Source organism: Rhinopithecus bieti, unplaced genomic scaffold, assembly GCF_001698545.2.
Source record: "Rhinopithecus bieti isolate Rb0 unplaced genomic scaffold, ASM169854v2 scaffold_15776, whole genome shotgun sequence".
In the NCBI taxonomy this organism is placed as follows: domain Eukaryota; kingdom Metazoa; phylum Chordata; class Mammalia; order Primates; family Cercopithecidae; genus Rhinopithecus; species Rhinopithecus bieti.
Genome location: NW_016808836.1, coordinates 247,466 through 266,723, shown reverse-complemented (window position 1 = coordinate 266,723; position 19,258 = coordinate 247,466). Strand labels below are relative to the sequence as shown.

Sequence of the window (19,258 nt, the reverse complement as noted above, 5' to 3'; positions counted from 1 at the left end):
AGTCTGAGGTCATTGGCAGGTCACTGGAAGAAAATTGGGTTGTCGAGAGACCACTAGGAGAGTCTGAGATCACTATCTCAGAGGTTACTAGAAGGACATGGGGTTAGGGAGAATCTGAGGCCATTGGAAAGAGTCTGGGGTCAGGTGGAGGTCCCTGGGACCTTCAAGTAAGGGTTGTGGCCACCGGTCAGTCTTGATGGTAGGTTGCAGTGTCCCGGCCTCCTGCTGGGAGGCCATGGAATGACTGGGGAAGCTGTCTCGGGTCAGTCCTAGGACTGAGGACTAGCCAAGGGGCGGGGGCGAGTTCTCACTTGACACCAGCCGAGAAGCTGACAACAGGGAAGAAAAGCCCGTCCAGGTTGAAGGACTCAAAGACGCCCTGCACAGGGCAGCCATTGATGCGGAAGGAGATGGACGGCACGCTGAGGTCCAGACAGCAGCTGACTACGTCTTCAGGGGCCAGGAGGTGCTGCCCTGGGGAAGTCACTGGGCGTGCCACGTGTCCTGCGTCGAAGTCACCAGAGAGGGGTCAGAGGTCACAGGTCCCACGGAACCAATGATACCAAAAGAGACAGATATTGGAGGTTCCTGTGGGGACTTGGAAACCCTAATTGAAAGTGTTCCCTTGGATGCTCCTATAGCTCTGAAATGAAGGGCAGAGGTCAGGATTTTCCTGAAGTTAGGATTCTGAGCTGTTGGGCCAGAGATTAAATCCTCCTGGGGACCGGATGCAATGACTCACACCTGTAATCCCAGCACTTTGGGAGTCCAAGGTGAGTGGATCACTTGAGGTCAGGAGTTTAAGACTGGCCTGGCCAATATGGTGAAACCCTGTCTCTACTAAAAATACAACAAATAGCCAGGGTTGGTGGTGGGCGCCTGTAATCCCAGTGACTTGGGAGGCTGAGGCAGGAGAATCGCTTGAACCCGGGAGGCAGAGGTTGCAATGAGCCGAGATCACGCTACTGCACTCCTGCCTGGGTGACAGAGTGAGACTCCGTTTCAAAATAAATAAAATAAATAAATAAATAAATAAATAATCCTGGGGTCAAAAGTCAAAGATCAGAGATCATAGTAATCTGAGTGGTCTTCTGGGATATCTAGGGTCAGAGGTCACATCTACTCAGGGATCAGAGTTCTGTAGGTAATGAGGATATGAGTCAGAGCTAGGAATCTGGAAACTCTGGGGTTAGGGTCTTGGGAAATGAGGAATAAAAGGTCAAAAGTTGATCTTTTCTGGGAGTCAGGATCCTGAGAACCCCAAGGTGTACGGTCAGAGTCTTAGAAACACTGGGGTCAATGGCCAGGGGTGAGGGTCCCCTGGCAGGGTTCAGTACCTGTCCAGAGATGCAGTCCATCAAAGCCGTAGGAATAGAGGTCATCGCCGACCCCGTTGCCGCCCCAGCCCTCGCCGCCCCCAGGGTAGGGGCTGTAGCCCTCAGTGAGGGCCCAGCCCACCCGCAAGTGGGTGGCCTGAGCTGTCAGAAATGGAGTCACCTCGTCCACCATCACCTCAAAGTACCATTTGCTGTACTGCGTGGTGCCCTCTGCTCGGCCCACGAAGATGTTGGGCCGGATGCTGCAGGAGAGATGGGACAGGAGAGGGGGATGAGGGAGAGGCAGAGAGGAGAGCCAAGTGGTGGGAAGCGGGCGAGAGACAGACATCCAAAGTCAGAGACAGAGAGATGGGAGAGAGACAGGGAGAAAGAGATGCAGGAAGAATCGAGACAGAAACAGGCAGACAAAAAGAGAAAACAGAGAGAGAGAGAGAGAGAGAGAGAGAGAGAGAGAGAGAGAGAGAAAGAGAAACAGGCAGAAATGGAGCCAGGAAGACAGAACAAGAGGAGTGGATGCCAAGGTGAATGCGGCCGCAGTGGACATTTGTGAGGACTGGGTGTCAATCCTAGGGTGGGAGATTAACGAAGGGACATCCACCTGGGTGTGGAGTCTCTAAGTCAGGGAGAGGGTTGAGAGGTTCTGAGTTCTGGGGTCAGATGTTAAGAGCCAGACCTGGTGACATAGTTGATGAGGTTTGTCTGCAGCAGAAGCTCCCGGCCAGGCAGCAAGTTCTCAGTAATAAGATCTTGGTTGGAGCGTACAGCCACACCATTACACACACACAGGGAGCATAGCACGTCCAGGACCTGGAGGTCAAGGTCAGAAGTCAAAGGGTGTGCAGGCACCAGGGCAGGGTCTATGGAAGAACCGTGGGAGGGAGGGAAGCCAGGAGGAAAGGACAGCACATCGGGATAAGATGTGGCAATTTTGACTGAAAGGAGGTGGTGAAAGTGGAAGGTCAGGGATCAGAGAAAGATCAGGGGTCAAAAAGGAAGATCTGGCAAGAGGCTGAGGGAGGGTCACATGGGTTGGGATAAAGTATCAGCAATGTAAGGAAAGCGATACTGGAGTAGTGAGGTAAGAGGTCAGAGGGCAGAGTGAAAGGACCAGTGAGAGACACAGGAATCAAGATGAAATTTTAAATCAGTAGGGGTTGCAAACTTGTGTCTTTAGGGGCCACGTGGAAAATGTATTAGGTTGGTGCAAAAGTAATTCTGGTTTTTGTCATTCCTTTTAATAGCAAAATTGCAATTACTTTTGCACAGACTGAATAAATGTGTGAAGTGGTTAGAAATCATGCAATAGGAACTTGTAGGGCTGTGGCAAACTACAGAGTGTGTGTGTGTGTGTATATATGTATATGTATATATGTATGTATGTATACATATATATATACACACACACAGCCCACCTAAAGGCTATAATATTTGAAAATGTTTAAAACATTTCAGCACCACCGGCAGGGCATGGTGGCTCACACCTATAATCCCAGCACTTTGGGAGGCCAAGGCGGGTGAATCACCTGAGGTCAGGAGTTCGAGACCAGCCTGGCCAAAATGGCGAAACCCTGCCTCTACTAAAATTACAAAAATTAGTTGCACATGGTGTTGGGCACCTATAATCCCAGCTACTCGGGAGGCTGAGGCAGGAGAATTGCTTGAACCTGGGAGGCGGAATTTGCAGTGAGCTGAGATCACGCCACTGCACTCCCACTCTAGCCTGGGCGACAGAGTGAGACTCCATCTCAAAACAAAACAAAACAAAACAAAAAAACAGCCAGGCGCCCGTGGCTCATGCCTGTAATCCCAGCACTTTGGGAGGCTGAGGTGGGTGGATCACGAATCCAAGAGATCGAGACCATCCTGGCCAACATTGTGAAACCCCATCTCTACTAAAAAAAAATACACAAATTAGCTGGGCATGGTGGCATGTGCCTGTAGTCCCAGCTACTCGGGAGGCTGAGGCAGGAGAATTGTTTGAACCCAGGAGGCGGAGTTTGCAGTAAGCCAAGATCGCGCCACTGCACTCCAGCCTGGGAGACAGTGCGAGACTCTGTCTCAAAAAAAAAACAAAACAAAACAAAACAAAAAACATTTCAGAGATCTAACCAGGCACATCTGTGGCCCAGAATCAACTTAAGAGCCATTGTTTGAGACCCCCGTCTTGAGATGAAAGCCAGTGGAAGTGACGTACAGGTGAGAGATGAGATGGAGGAGGGAAGTGAGGGAGTGAGTGGAGTTCTGGGGCCCTGGGGAGAGGTCAGCGTTCAGAGTTCAGAGAATGAGAGGTCAAGGGTGAGGGGCCAACCTTGTGGTTCCTCCCATGCTTGTCCAGGAGGGAGATGATGGACTTGATGTGATTCTCCTGGATGATGTTCAGAACCTCTGGACTCTCAATGAGGACACAGTACAGGACCTCCAGGATGCCTGCCAGGGTGCCCAGAATGAGAGGTGAAGCGGCCATAGCCATCCTCTCCCACAAGCCTCTGTCCCACTCCCCGGGGTTCTCCTACCAGATGAGGCCTCCAGCCGATCCAGCTTGCTGACCAGCCAGTCCAAGTTTGTGGAGAAGAGGGCACAGTTGCTACGATTACCACGGATCAGAGAAGCTGAGGGGGGAAGAGGTGTCAGATCCAATAGGACTGGGGATCTGGGGTGTTCTCGGGGGAGTCAGGACTGGGACCCCCTACCCAGGAGTTCATAGAGAAGATTCACAATCTCTTTCCAGGACTCAGCTGCCTCCTCCCCTGCAAACTCGGCAAAGTGGGCAGCAGTGGTGTAGACATTTAGGCGGTCAATGCAATTCAGGACCAGGGAGAGCATCCCCTAGGATGAGGAAAATAAGAGGGGTCACAATAGGAGACCCAGGCCCTCCCTTCTTTGTCTGTCTTGGATTCACTAATTCATATTCCTTCAACAACTAGTGACGGTGTGTTCCCAGATCTAAACCAGCCCCTTTGGTTTCATATTCCCAATCAGTCCCATTGCTCTCCTCTCCTCCTTGGCTCCTCATATCTGTTCTTGTCCTCTCTGACTCTATCCCCAATATGAGATTCAGTCCATGATAATTCAGTCCTTATTAACACCAGGACTGAGTTTACGCTTCCCCTTCCTGCACTTTTCTTTCCATCCTACTCACTTCCAGGAACCCCACTCCTGGTCCTAATTGACCCAGTTCACTCCCCATACCAACCATCAGAAAGATTTTTCTCACTTTATCTTTTCTTTCTTTCTTTTTTTATATTTTAATCTTTTTTCTTATTTTATTGTGAATCATAATATACATACAGAAAAGTACTTAAAACATATACAATCAATTCTCATTATTCGTAGTTATGTTCTATAAAGTCATTATGAACACTGAATTATCAAATACTGAATCACTGCTTCTAGGGGAAATACAGGGAGTCCCTGTGAGTCTGTGACAGCATTTTCATCAACCACTTATTACGTAACCTTGTTTTGAATGTTTCTGTTTAAAGACAGTTATTTAATATACATTGTTGAGTCATTAACATTAAATTCACAGCCAATAGTACTATCATTCATGCCTTAATTAAGCTTATCTAACATATATTTTCTCAGTAAGGCACATCATAGCTTTCTTGCACTTAGGAAAGCTAGACAGCACTTCAGCACTACACTTGGGAGACATTATAAACAGTGAAATCAACAAAAAGGACAAAACTGTCTGGGTGCAGTGGCTCACGCCTGTAATCCCAGCTCTTTGGGAGGCTGAGGTGGGTGCATCACCTGAGGTCAGGAGTTTGAGACGAGCCTGGCCAACATGGTGAAACCCCACCTCTTCTAAAAATACAAAAATTAGCCGGGTGTGGTGGCTCACACCTGTAGTTTCAGCTACTCGGGAGGCTGAGGCAGGAGAATCATTTGAACCCGGAAGGTGGAGGTTGCAGTGAGCCAAGATCACACCACCGCACTCCAGCCTGGGCGACAGACAGAGACTCTGTCTCAAAAAACAAAACAAAACAAAACAAAACAAAACAATTGTTGTGTCTGCATCCTGGGGCCCAGATCGCTAGTGAGAGGAGCAGTGCCTCAAAGCAGAGAGCACAACCAAAGTGGCATCACACTGACCGGCTCTGCCACTAACTAGCTGTGACTGTAGAGGACCAAAACCTGCTGTAGCTCCCAAGGCCAAAGTCCTCACCAAGGCCTGGCCCTCGTCACCTCTCTGCCCTCATCTCCTCCCACTCCCCCACCCAAGCCTCCCTGCTCCAATCACCACCTGACTGTTTATGGAACATGCCAAACACGCTCCCACCTTGTGGCCTTTGCACATGGCTTCCTCTCTTTCTCCAGGTCACCCTGCCTGACGGCTCTGTCTTAAACTGCAAAACCCCAACACTCCCTACCCCTTACCTGCTGAATTTTTCTCTTTAGCAGTTATTACCATCTAATATGCCATACAATTTACTTACTTATTTTATTGATCTCCTGTCTCTCCCTGCTGTGTCAACTCCATAAGGACAGAGATTTTTTTCTGTTTTGTTCACAGCTGGCCTCCTCTCCCTAATGCCCAAAGATCTATTTCTGGCCCCTCACCTCCCATACCCCACCCTGGTTCTGTCCGCCCACCCCGCAGACCCCGCAGACCCCGCCCGCTGAGTCGGCACCCCTACCTCTGACCTCTGGTTCCACCCCTGGCCTCACCTCCCGGAACCTCACCCTGTCCCTGAGCTTCACTCAGGCTCCGCCCCTCACCTCTTTTGTTCCATCCTTCTCTCCAGGCCCCGCCCCCTTTTCGGCCATACGCCCTGCCCCTTCCCAGAGGTCCTGCCCACCAGCGCAGCAGGCCCGCCCCTTCCCAAGGTACCGCCCCCTCGTGTTCTCACTGGCTGGGGTTCCTGTCCAGCTCCTCCTCCTGCCCCGCTCCCTTCTCAGACCCTACTTCCCCAGGTCCCTCAGGCCCCGCCCCGCCAAGCGCCATGGCCCCGCCCATCAGTGGCCCCGCCCCTCCATGGTCCCGTCCACTGGGCCCATAGGCCGTGCTCCGTCCTCGCTGCATCCTCACCTCCTCCTGGAAGAGACTCTGGCGGTTGCGCAGGCTTCGCAGCTTGCTCTGCTTCTCCTCATGCTGCAAGTCCTCGGAGGGCGGCTCGAAGTAAATGATGAGGTCCTGCAGGCTCAGGATAACGCCCTCTATGGGCAGCGCCGTGCCAGCCGGCGGCCCCGAGCCCCGTGGCTTCCCGCTGAAGCTGTCCAGGCTCCTACGGGGACCTCGCAGCTGTCAGCCAGGGCCGGGAGCGCTAACGGCCGCAACCTCACTCCCGCAAGACTCCCCCAGACCCACTCGTTTTACAGAGGGGGAGACTGAGATGCAGAGAGGGAAAAGAATTGGTCCGCGGTCACACAATGGCCAAGGGCAGAGCTGGGACTGGGACTCGCTCCTGTGTAGGTACAGGGAGGTTCCAGAACTCAGGGATGGAGAGGTCCAGGGTCCAGCTTTGGGTGTCAGGGGTGTGAAAGTTGGGTGATGATCGGGAATATGATCATGGTTGTCAAGGTCAGATTAGGGGTCAAGTGTACAGAGGTCAGGATTTAGAGGTAAGGGGTCATGTGTATGTTATTGTTATTAATTTATGAGAAGGGTCTCACTCTGTCGTTGAAGCTGGAGTATAGTGGCTCACTGCAGCCTCTGCCCCCCTGGCTCAAGCAATCCTCCCTCCTCAGCCTCCCATGTAGCTGGGACTACAGGCACGTGCCACCACACCTGGCTAATTTTTTGTAATTTCTTTTTTTTTTTTTGAGACGGAGTCTGGCTCTGTCGCCCAGGCTGGAGTGCGGTGGCCGGATCTTAGCTCACTGCAAGCTCCGCCTCCCGGGTTCCCGCCATTCTCCTGCCTCAGCCTCCCGAGTAGCTGGGACTACAGGCGCCCGCCACCTCGCCCAGCTAGTTTTTTGTATTTTTTAGTAGAGACGGGATTTCACCGGGTTAGCCAGAATGGTCTCGATCTCCTGACCTCGTGATCCGCCCATCTCGGCCTCCCAAAGTGCTGGGATTACAGGCTTTGAGCCACCGTGGCCGGGCCTTGGCCTTTGTAATTTCTTTATAGAGACAGGGTTTCACTATGTTGCTCAGGCTGGTCTTGAACTCCTGGGCTCAAGAGATCTGCCCACCCCAGCCTCTCAAAGTGCTAGGATTACAGGCGTGAGTCACTGCGCTCAGCATAATTTTTTTTTGTTTGTTTGGTAGAGGCAGGGTCTCCCTATGTTGCCCAGGCTGGTCTCAAGCTCCTGGGCTCAAGCGATCCTCCTGCCTTGGCCTCCCAAACTCTTGGGATTACAGGTGTGAGCCACTGCCCTTGGCCCATGTATATGTTAGACAAAGGTGTGGGCATCAGAGGTAGAGATGAAAGAGGCCAGGTGCATGGATGCCTGGAGCACGGGAGAGCACAGGAGTCACCCGGGCAGGGAAGGCAGGTCACTCACTTGATGAACTGGTTGTACAGGCCATTGGTGCTGTGGATCATGCGGGCAGCCTGGGACTCCTCCTGCTGGCAGCGGGTCAGTGACAGGGCGTCGTCCATGTGGCCTTCCTGATGCAGCATGGCCTAGGAGTGGGCGGACAGACATCTGGAGTGGGCCTAGGGCCATGCCCCCAAGACCTCTGTCCAGACTTGAGTTCTGCACTTGCCCCCTCCTCCCTGCTCTGCGGAATCTCACTGCAAATTCCTTCTCATTTTTCTGTCCCCTGTCATCTGTCTACTCCGTGTCTTTGATTCTCTCTCTCCTCTCTGTCTCTCTGTCTCTGTCTTTGGTCTTGTCTGTCTTTGTCTCTCCGTCTATCTCTCTCACCTCTGTCCCTGCCTCTCCCTCTCCATTTCTCTATCCCTATCTCCTTCCTTTCTCTGTCTCCAGGCCAGACCCTTTCCACCTGTACCTACTGCTGACTTAACATTCCCCCCGACCAGAAAGCTCTAACAGCCCCCAAACTGAGCATGTCGCAGACAGAATGCCAGACCACCTTTCCACAAGGTGAGACCATCACGGCTGCCAGCTTCGCCCCGAGCTGACCTCCCCAGAACTCATCCAGTCTGTGGCTGTAAATACCATCCACCTGTTGATGATGCTCAAGTGTCCCCACTTTGGACATGGCCCAGGTCCCGTCTCTATGCCCTTGGCTCATGTATTCAACTACAGTCCTGTTTTTGCAAACGGGTGCCTCCCCAAAGCTTCCTACTTGTCCATTCAGCAAGGCTGTAGTAAGTGGCTCTGTTCTAGGCACTGGCAGTAAAGCTTAAGATCCCTGTCCTTTTGAGCCAACACTGACTGTCCCCTAACTTGGTTGATGGCACTGATACAAGAGGTAGACAGAAATTATTTAGGCAGAGAGTAAGGGCAACAGAGTCCTCAGCAGAGTTTCCTTTCTAATGAAAAGCAGCCCCCAAAACCATTTCTTTTCTAACAAAGAGCAGCCTGAAAAATGGAGCTACAAACATAGATAAGCAAGCTAGAAGCTTGCATGGGGGAATGTGCCAAGGAACACCTGGGGCTAGGCACGTCCAACATGGAGGCCCCTTCTTCCCTTTATGTATGTATGTATGTATGTATTTTACCACGTGTACAGTAAAGAAATGGGCAACATGGCACACCTCAGACAGAGGACCTGCTTGTACAATAAAAACATAGGGTGGAGGCAGCCAGAAATTTGTGCCCTATGCAATGGCACAACTGGTCCAACCAGTCTTTTGTGCCCTAGGTAAATCAAACACCACCTCCCCACCAGCTCATCTGTAAAGCCCTCTGCATTTCACCGTGGAACCCCCTGCATTTCAACCCATTTTTCTGGGACCCAATACAGAGCTCCTTCTTTCGCCTATTAAACTTCCCCTCTTAACCTCACTCTTTGTGTGTCTGCGTCCTTGTTCTCTGTGGCTGTGAGACCACAAACCTCGGGTGATTCTGCAGACAATGAGGCTGTTTCAGCACTTCCATCCTTCCAGTTGCTTGGGGCAAAAATCATGGCATCATCCTCAACCCCTCCCCTTCTCTCACCCCCCAGCCAATCTGCCAGCAAATCCTGTTGGCTCTACCCTCAGAACCCCACCAGAATCTACGACTTTTCCCAACTCCACAGTCCCCATCCTGCTCCTGTTCACTGTCATCTCCCATTTGGAACATCACAGCAGTTTCTTCTGTGGTCTCCCTGCTCTGGCTTTGTCCCCCGACCATAGTCTGTTCCCAGAGACAGCCTAAGAACTCTGTGATCCTGCATCAGGTCACCTCCCTGCCCTGCTCAAAATCTCCCATGAGCCCATCTCACTCAGGATAAAAACTAGAACCTGGCCAGGAGCAGTGCCTCATGCTTTAATCTCAGTACTTCGGGAGGCTGAGGCAGGAGGATCACTTGAGCCCCAGGAGTTTGAGACCAGCCTGGGTAACATAGTGAGACCTCATCTGCACAAAAAGCAAACAAACAAAGCTAGACCTCTCCCAAGCCCCACAAGGCCTCACACAAGCTTTTCCCAACCCCTCTCTTTTCTCACCAACCACTACTCACCTGTTGCTCACCCTGCTCTAGCCACACTGTGGCTTCTTTCTGCTACTGCAATAAGTCAAGCTCATGCTAACCTCAGGACCTTTGCACATGCCATTCCCTCTGCCAAAAATAGTTTTCCCACTCCGTAATTGTAAAACTATGTACTACACTAAAGATAGTTTGTTCACAATTTCTGAGCACGGGGAGGGCAGGGAACAGGTCTTTGCACCTCTTCTATTTTCTATACACACAACCAGAAAAACTTGGGTACTCAGTAATTGTTTGCTGAACGTTATTCTCAGTCGGTGATTATCCATCTTTTCTCACTCTGTCTCTGTTTTTTGGTTTTTTTTTTTTTTTGAGATAGTTTCACTCTTGTCAGCCAGGCTGGAGTGCAGTGGCCCAATCTTGGCTCACACCCAACCTCCACCTCCCGGGTTCAAGTGATTCTCCCGCCTCAGCCTCCTAAGTAGCTGGGATTACACTCACCTGACACCACACCTGGCTAATTTTTGTATTTTTAGTAGAAACAGGATTTCGCCATGTTGGCCAGGCTGGTCTCAAACAACTCCTGACCTTAGGTGATTCACCCGCCTGGGCCTCCCAAAGTGCTGGGATTACAGGGAGCCACTGCGCCCAGCCGTGTCTCTGTTTCTCTGTCTCTATCTTTCTCTATTTCTCTGTTTCCATGCCTCTTTATCTCTGCCTTTCCCTATCTCTGTCTATAGATTTCTTTTCTCTCTCTCTTTCTCTCTCTAGATATATCCCTTTGTCTTTTTTTTGCTATTTCTCTCAGTCTCAGTTTCTCTCCCAGTCTGTCTTTCTCTCGGTCTCATCCTCAAACTCCCAAAGGCTCAAGCACCACCACTCAGCACCCTCCCTGCACCCCACCTCACTCTGTCACCGAGGCTGGAGTGCAGTGGTGTGATCACGGCTCACCTCAGCCTTGACCTCCTGGGCTCAAGTGATTCTCCCACCTCAGCCTCCTGAGTAGCTGGGATTACACCCACCTTCTTCTTGAGCACGCCGAGCCTCAGGGCCTTGGGGTCTGGAGCGGCATAGGTGAGCCACAGTCCTGAGGCCACATGCTGCACAAAGCACAGTGACTCCCCGTACTTGATCTCAGGGGGGCCCATGCCTTCCACATCCCGCTTGGGGGCCATATCCAGCTTCTCCTGCAGGGGCAGGGGACACAGGTCAGCCTCCTCTGCCTGTGTGTTTAGCAGGGGAGGCCCCCTGAGGGACTGCAAAGTGCAGGCTGGGCTGGGATTAGGGGCTCCAGGTGAGGGAGGGCGCCACAAACCCCACTGACCTTGGAGATGCGGAAGCAGAAGGACGTAGCCTTGGTATGGGCCTTGCTGGCGTCAACCACCACCAGGCCCTGGTCCTCGGTGAGTGCCAGGTACCGCCCGGTGGTGACATGCCGGACTCGGAGTGGCTGGCCCCAGCGTAGGTGGCTCCCACTCCAGCTGTGGAGGGTGAGGGCCAGGGGAGTCAGAGGACCCCCCAGTTCTCCCATGGACATTACAGCCTTTTCTTCTTTTTCTTTTTTTTTTTTTTTACAGATACCAGGTCTTGCTATGTTGCCCAAGCTGATCCCAAACTTCAGGGCTAAAGCAGTCCTCCGCCTCGGCCTCCCAAAGTGCTGGGATTACAGGCATGAGCCACTGCACCTGGCCTGGACATTACAATCTTGATCCAAACCTCCTCAAGCCCCGAACCCTCTTCCAGTGTTCCTCAAACCTTTCATAGGGCCCCTAAATCTTAATTGGGACTCCTAGTCCTCCCTTAGGAACCCCAATCCTCTCTCAGGCCTTCACAGCTTCCTCAGGGCTTCCCAAATATCTTCAGTGTCCTCGTTTTTCCAGACCCCTAAAATCCCCCATTGTTTTACTCAGAACCCCAATCTCTCCCTCGAAAATCCCCAAACCTCCTTTTCCCACAGGACTCCAGAGAGACTTCATTCTTTGTTTTGTTTTGCTTGCTTTTTTTTTTTTTTTTTTTTTTTTTTTTGAGGCAGGGTCTCACTCTGTTGCCCAGGCTGGAGTGCAGTGGCACAATCTCACCTTGTTGCAACCTCTGCCTCCCAGGCTCAAGTGATTCTCCTGCCTCAGCCTCCCGAGAAGCTGGGATCACAGGTGCACACCACTAATGCCCGGCTAATTTTTGTATTTTTAGTGGAGACAGGGTTTCACCATGTTGGCGAGGCTGGTCTTGAACTCCTGACCTCAAATGATCCACCCGTCTCAGCTTCCCAAAGTGCTGGGATTACAGGTGTGAGCCATCGCGCCCAGCCTTTGTTTTTGTATTTTTTTGAGATGGAGTCTCGCTCTGTCACCCAGGCTGGAGTGGAATGGTACAATCACAGCTCACTGTAACCGCCACCTCCTGGGTTCAAGGGATTCTCCTGCCTAAGTCTCCCTAGTAGCAAGGATTACAGGTGCCCCTGCCTAAGTCTCCCTAGTAGCAAGGATTACAGGTGCCCACCACCACACCAGGTTAATTTTTATATTTTTAGTAGAGACAGGGTTTCACCACGTTAGTCGGCCTGGTCTGGAACTCCCAACCTCAAGTGATCCACCTGCCTCGGCCTCCCAAAGTGCTGGAATTACAGGCGTGAGCCACTGTGCTTGGCTTATTTTTGGTTTGTTTTGTTTGTTTGTTTGTTTGAGACAGGAACTTGCTCTGTCACCCAGGCTGGAGTACAGTGGCAAGGTCTCAGCTCACTGCAGCCTTGACCCCCTGGGCTCAAGTCATCCTCTCACCTCAGCCCCACAAAGTAGCTGAGACTAAAGGTGCACACCACCACAGCCGGCTGATTCTTTCTCTTTCTTTCTTTCTCTCTTTCTCTCTTTCTCTCTTTCTCTCTTTCTCTCTTTCTCTCTTTCTCTCTTTCCTTCCTTCCTTCCTTCCTTCCTTCCTTCCTTCCTTCCTTCCTTCCTTCCTTCCTTTCTGTCTTTCTTTCTGTCTTTCTTTCTGTCTTTCTTGTTTTTGCAGAGATAGGGGTCTCATGATGTTGCCCAGGCTGGTTTTGAACTGGCCTCCAGTGATCCCGTCGCCTCAGCCTCCCAAAGTGCCGAGATTACAGGCATGAAGTCACCACGCCTGGCCAAGATTTTCATCTCTCTCTCAGGCTGCTCTGATTTTTCCTCGAGACCCTTCAGTCTCTTTATCAGATCTTCCCTCAAGACCTTTTCTCTCCCCCCAGGCTGCCAGGAGACCCCACCTTCCCCATCCCTGGCCTCTCCCCACCTTCCCCACCCTACCTGATTCTCAGTGGCTCCAGCCTCCAGAGGGAGCGGGCGTGGGTGCACACAGCTCCCCCCTCATAGTAGACAAGTCTGGGGACAGAGGAGAGAGTGAAGTCAAGGGTTCAGCTCCCCAGAATCTAGTTTCTAATCCTGCTCATAGGGTCCCAGCCCTCCACCTCCACCCCTAGACCCCAGGCTGTCTTGTCTGCAGGCCAGACCTGCGCTGGTCGTCACTGTCAGCAGGGGAAATGGTCAGACACTCATCCATATGTCCATGAAAGAGGCGGAGGACGTGACCTCCTGTCACGAAGCCTGGAGAGGAGCAAGGGAAGGTGATCAATGGGAGCCTGGAGCCCCAGGAAGACCCAGGAGCCAAGATGAAGTCAGGGGCCCTGCTCCTCCCATGGGGGAAACTGAGGGCTGGGTTTGGAGTTTTGCAGTTGGAGGTCTGAGATTCAGAGTATTTTCGGGCCAAGGTTGAGGCCTGAAGTGGGGATATGAAACTTGGGGTCTGAAGCTGGGCACCTAATTTGGGGGGTCTGGGTCTGAAGAGCTGAGGCTGGGGGAGTTGTGAGTCTGTGATTTAAGGTTCTGAGTTTGGACTTTTGAGGTTGGGGTCAGAGTGCGTGTGTGGTCAAAGGTGGAGGTCTAATGTTCACTGGTATTGGAGTCTATGTTCTAGGGTTGAGGTTTGGCGTCTGGGTTTAGAAGGGTGATGGTTGGGTCTGAGGCTGGGTTCTGGAGTAGGGCCTGAATTTTGAGGGTTTTTTGTTTCATTTTGTTTAGTTTAGTTTTTTTTTTTGAGACAGAGTCTGGCTCTGTCGCCCAGGCTGGAGTGCAGTGGCCGGATCTCAGCTCACTGCAAGCTCCACCTCCCGGGTTCACGCCATTCTCCTGCCTCAGCCTCCCGAGTAGTTGGGACTACAGGCACCCGCCACCTCGCCCAGCTAGTTTTTTGATTTTTTTTAGTAGAGACGGGGTTTCACCGTGTTAGCCAGGATGGTCTCGATCTCCTGATCTGGTGATCTGCCCGTCTCGGCCTCCCAAAGTGCTGGGATTACAGGCTTGAGCCACCGCGCCCGGCCAGTTTTGTCTTTAAGACAGAGTTTTGCTCTGTTGCCCAGGCTGCAGTGCAGTGGTGCAATCTTGGCTCACTGCAACCTCTGCCTCCCAGGTTCAAGCAATTCTCCTGCCTCAGCCTCCCAAGTAGCTGGGGCTACAGCTGCCTGCCACTATGCCCAGCCAATTTTTGTATTTTTAGTAGAGATGGGGTTTTGCCATGTTGGCCCAGGATGATCTCGAACTCCCAATCTCAAGTGATCCACCCGCCTCGTCCTCCCAAAGTGCTGGGATTACAGGGCACCGCGCCCAGCCTTGAGTATTGATTTTGGAGGCCAGAAGCTGGAAAGTGAGGTTGGGGATCTGAGGTCATAATCTAGGGTTTAGAAGTCTGAGCTTTGGGGTATGACGTAGGAGCGATCTGAGCTTTGTAGTTAGAAGTTGATGGGTCTGAGTTTCACGGTCTGAGTTTAAGGATCAAAAACCATCTGTGGTTTGAGTCCCAGTGTGGGTCTGGTTTAGGATTCTGAATTTTGGGGTATGAGACGTGGGGTCAAAATAGCGGGCCATGCCTGGAGTCTTAGCATAGGAATCTGAATTGGGAGTTTGCTTTGGTGGACTTTGGTTTTTGAGATTTGAAATTGAAGTTTGGAAGTCTGAGGTTGGAGAGCTGAAGATCGGAGTCTTGGTTTGGGGATCTGAGGTTTGAATTTGGGGGTCTGGGTTTGAGGGGCTGAGATCACAGTCTATGCTTATTGTCTAAGGAGTTTATTTTATTTTATTATTTTTGAGACAGAGTCTGGCTCTGTCACCCAGGCTGCGGTACAGTGTCATGATCTCTGCTCACTGCAACCTCCACCACCCAGGTTCCAGCAATTCTCCTGCCTCACCCTCCTGGGTAGGTGGGATTACAGGCACATGCTACCACAGCCAGCTAATTTTTGTGTTTTTAATAAAGATGGGGTTTCACCATGTTGGCCAGGCTGGTCTCAAACTCCTGAACTCAGGTGATCCACCTGCCTTGGCCTCCAAAAGTGCTGAGATTACAGGTGTGAGCCACCATGCCTGGTCACAAGTGTTTTTTGTTTGTTTGTTTGTTTGTTTTTGAGATGGAGTCTTGCCCTGTCGGCCAGGTTAGAGTGCTGTGGCATGATCTTGGCTCACTGCAAGCTCCGCCTCCCAGGTTCACGCCATTCTCCTGCCTCGGCCTCCCGAGTAGCTGGGACTACAGGCGCCCGCCACCACGTCCAGCTAATTTTTTGTATTTTTAGTAGAGATGGGGTTTCACTGTGTTAGCGAGGATGGTCTTGATCTCCTAACCTCGTGATCCACCCACCTCGGCCTCCCAAAGTGGTGGGATTACAGGCGTGAGCCACTGCCCTGGCCCCGGCTACAAGCTTTAAACTTGATGTTTTAAGATTTGAACCTGAGTTTAGGAGACTTGGGGGCTAATACTTTGGGGTCTAAGTTTGGGAGCCTGATATTTAGTTTGGGGTTTGGGGGGGTCTGAGCTCTGGGGGTCTGGATTTGGGGTCAGCTGGAGATCTAAGTGTGAGAGGCATAATTTGGAGATCTGGGTTTGGGGTTAGGTTCCAAGGTTCTATTTGGGTATGCCTGAAGGGCAACACTAAGGGTCTGTTTTGGGGGGTCTCCATTTAGGGGCGGGAAGTCTGGAGACCTCACCCTCTTCGCAGCGGGAGCAGATGGGGTTCATGTTCCACAGTGTCTGCATGAAGGAAGCATCAACCTGGAGCTCCCCGCTGGCAGTCGACAGGTGCTGGGGGCCACCAGGATGCGGCAGTCAGAGACGATTGCAGGAGTAGGCGAGAGTCCCAGCGTCAGAGGCCAGAAATCAAGGGTGGATACCCAGAAACCAGATGGGAGAAGAGTCATCAGAGATCACAGATCAGGAAATGATCAAGTTGGGCAATGGGAGGTCAGAAATCAGAAAACTGGATGTCAGGGGTCAGGAAACGGGAAATTGTGAGTCAGGACCTTGGGGGTGGGAGATCAGTCAGGCAAACCTATGGTGAGAAGATGGGGTACCATCCCATGTGCCCCAGACCTGGGAGCAGGAGGAACCGCAATGGCTCACCAGGTAGCGTTCGGAGGAGACACTGACAAGGATGATGTCATCCCCAACACGGACCTTTTCTCCTTCAGACCTCTGCTTGGAGGCTGGGTGCGTGGTCCACCAGCAAGCCTCTCCTATGGGTGGGGAGGGAATGGGGTGGTTGTCAGAACGATGGGTTCTCAGAATGCTCTTCCCCAGGGCTCTCCCAGCCACCGAGCCTCCCGGGCCCTTGGCCCACAACTCTATCACTGCCACCAACTCTCTGCCCAACATTCCCCGTTCCTGACTTCAGACTCTCTGCCTAGCGCTCCCCAATGTGTGTGTAAGTCTCTCTGTCTGGACTGTGTCGCAGACTCCCAGCTACGAAGCCCCCATTCATGTCCTCAGGGTAGTCTCATGCTTGCCTCGGCGTTCTGCAGACCTTCTACCCCCTGAATCCCTGCTGCGGGGTCCCCTTCACACCCCCACCCCCTCCAGCCGCTGTACCTATTGCGTCCTCCTGCAGTCCCACATCGAAGGCCAGCTTGTCAGTCATGGAGCGGGAGGTGGTGAGGCAGCTCAGATACTAGGGTTATAGGTGGAGGTCAGTCTCTTTCTAGCAGGCCCCGCATGTCCTGGCCCCTGCCCAAGCCCACCGAGGTTGCACTCACCATGCGGCTGTGTGCGTGCCGGAGTAAGATGGCATGGCCATACAGGAGCGTCCTGTGTCCCCCGCCCTGGGATGACTGCAGGGGGAGGGAGGGAACAGAATAAGCACAGACCCCCAGACTCTCCAGATCCCCAAGAAGTTTGGCCTAGTCACAGGTGACAAGATGCTCCCTGTGAAACGCCATGCTCAGGCCCGTAGGTGAAACAGCCTCAACTCAGACTCTCACAGGACTCCCTGCTTCAGTTTCTGCATTTATGGAAGCGGGGACCATGTCTCTGAGATGCCTATGGATGGAGCATTTTATATTCCCCAAGGCCCACTCTGTCCTCTCTGCTGTCTTCACCTTGGCTGGAAATCACTCAGGAAGACTCACTCAGGAGTATTCTAGTTTCCTGGAGACCCTGAGGACAGCCCTAAGGTCTCATGTCCCGTGGACTTTGGCGCCTCTGCTCTGACCTCCCCCAACATGCTAAGCTGCAGCCCGTGTGCTCCGGGACAGGCCTAGCAGTTGTTCCATAGGTGAACATCACCCACAGTGCTAAGGCAGCCGCCCCTCCCCAGCACAAGGTCCCCAACCCGGGCCTTGGGACGGACATCAGACTGCTCGATGTCACCATGCCTCCCATCATGGCTGTCACATGCCCACGCTCCGAGGGCGCCATGGGGGCACCATGTGATGGGGCCAGGTGATCACATGGTGGACCCACTCCTGGACCAGCGGGACTCACGCTTGGGATAGGGGAGGTGGGGGAGAGGTCCCATGCGGAGACGAGCTGGGATCAGGGTTGGGGGAAAGGACTGGAACGAGGAGAAAGGAGCAGGCATCGGGGACAGAGGCTCAGAAGCCCCCATCCCCTTCCTTCCTTCCTTCCTGTCTGGCCTGTTCTGGGCTCCACAGCCCCTGACAACTGGGGTGGGGGAGGACCCTCCAGTCCCTGTGTGCAGGGCGTGGGCCCGAGAGACGGGCCTGCCTGGGGTCAGGAGGGGTGGAAGGACAGGTGACATCCAAGGCCAGACCTACCCACTTATCCAAATTGAGGGCCTGTGGGGGGCAGGGCAGAGAGAGGAAGAAGAGCAGATGGTAAGCGACCCCTGGATCCTCTCACCCATCCTTGCCACCGTGCCCTAAACGACTCCCAGGTCCTCTCGCCCATCCCTGCCACCCCGCCCACCCCCAGGTGGGGTCCTCACCTCCACGCCGGCCTCCACCGTGTTGGCCAGCATCTCCTGCAGGGCTCGCACGGACAGGGACTGCTCCAGGACGAAGCAACAGATGGCCAGATCAGGGGGCACATTCTGGGGTGGGAGGGGGGATGTGAGTGAGGGGCCGGAAGACCCCCCAAGCACCATTCCCTGCCACACTCCCTCCCCTAGTCTGAATACCCACATTCCTGAGACACCAGACCCCACTCCCACCCCACAGGAAGGCCCTGCCCTCTGCCACCCCTGAATCTAGACCAACATCATGAAAACACTCTTCTGTGCCTCCTCCCTCAAACACCTCAGCCGCACCCAGACTTTTTAGAAGCTTCCCTAACCCTAACCCACCCCACTAACCCGTGTCCCACCTAATCTTATAGGAAGCCTCAGCCCCATACCTCTGCCCTGAGACACACTGACCCTGCTCCAAGGACAGGAATCTCCTGTTCTGTGTCCTCCTCTGCAGATGACCCCACATCCCTCCAACCCAAAAGAAGCCCCACCTCCCGCCTCCACCATCAGTCCTCGATCCTGCCTTTTCCATCAAACACCTCCGAACCCTGCTTCACAGACACAGAAGGGCGCCCAATCTTATACTCCCTCCTCAGTTCAGTCCCCCACCCTCCGACTCCTAAACTCAAGACTCTGCTCCTCAGACCCCACTCGCTCAGACTCTGAAACCTCCCCGCATCAGATTCCACATCCCTCAGTCTGCCAGCCCCTGCCCCTCCCCCAGGTCTCCTCCTTTCAGACCCCAGGCTCCTTCTACCTCTCAGCCACCAATCTCCCCAGTCAGACCCCTGCGGGTGTCCCCTGACCCTCCAGGCCCCTTTGCCTTGGATCCAAGGTCCTCGGCCCCTTGATCCCCTGCCCTCTCAGACTCCAGCTGTCCCCACCCTCAGAATTCCCAGGCTCGGACTCAGGGATCACCTTCCCTCAGACCCCACTATCTAAGACCCTCAAGCCCCCACCCCTGTCAGATGCCCTACACCCTCTGCATCTCAGGCCCTGTCCCATCCTTCCCCGTCCCCACCGAGGGCCCCCTTACCCCTAAAACACCCTGTAATGATTCAGTCTTGTTACTTGAAAAAAATTAAAAAATAAAAAATAAAACATCACAGATCCCTCCTCCTTGTCCAGGTCCTTTGCCTCGTCCCGCCCCCCCCCCCCCCCCCCCCCCCCCCCCCC

At 53.1% G+C, this 19,258-nt stretch overlaps 1 protein-coding gene across 1 annotated transcript in view; it reads right to left on the bottom strand.

Annotated features, from left to right (window-relative positions):
• The window catches only part of RYR1 (ryanodine receptor 1), a 165,376-nt gene that overhangs the window by 138,154 nt on the left and 7,964 nt on the right, over positions 1–19,258 (bottom strand). The window contains exons 3-19 of the mRNA XM_017887349.1: positions 18,062–18,166; positions 16,872–16,946; positions 16,708–16,786; positions 16,243–16,355; positions 15,831–15,924; positions 13,307–13,400; positions 13,104–13,178; positions 11,150–11,306; positions 10,848–11,012; positions 7,788–7,909; positions 6,370–6,565; positions 4,028–4,163; positions 3,851–3,946; positions 3,646–3,764; positions 2,011–2,144; positions 1,338–1,579; positions 312–504 (exon numbers count right to left, since the gene is read on the bottom strand). Coding sequence (XP_017742838.1) covers positions 312–504; positions 1,338–1,579; positions 2,011–2,144; positions 3,646–3,764; positions 3,851–3,946; positions 4,028–4,163; positions 6,370–6,565; positions 7,788–7,909; positions 10,848–11,012; positions 11,150–11,306; positions 13,104–13,178; positions 13,307–13,400; positions 15,831–15,924; positions 16,243–16,355; positions 16,708–16,786; positions 16,872–16,946; positions 18,062–18,166 — 2,195 coding nt within the window. The remainder of the gene's footprint in view (positions 1–311; positions 505–1,337; positions 1,580–2,010; positions 2,145–3,645; positions 3,765–3,850; positions 3,947–4,027; positions 4,164–6,369; positions 6,566–7,787; positions 7,910–10,847; positions 11,013–11,149; positions 11,307–13,103; positions 13,179–13,306; positions 13,401–15,830; positions 15,925–16,242; positions 16,356–16,707; positions 16,787–16,871; positions 16,947–18,061; positions 18,167–19,258) is intronic.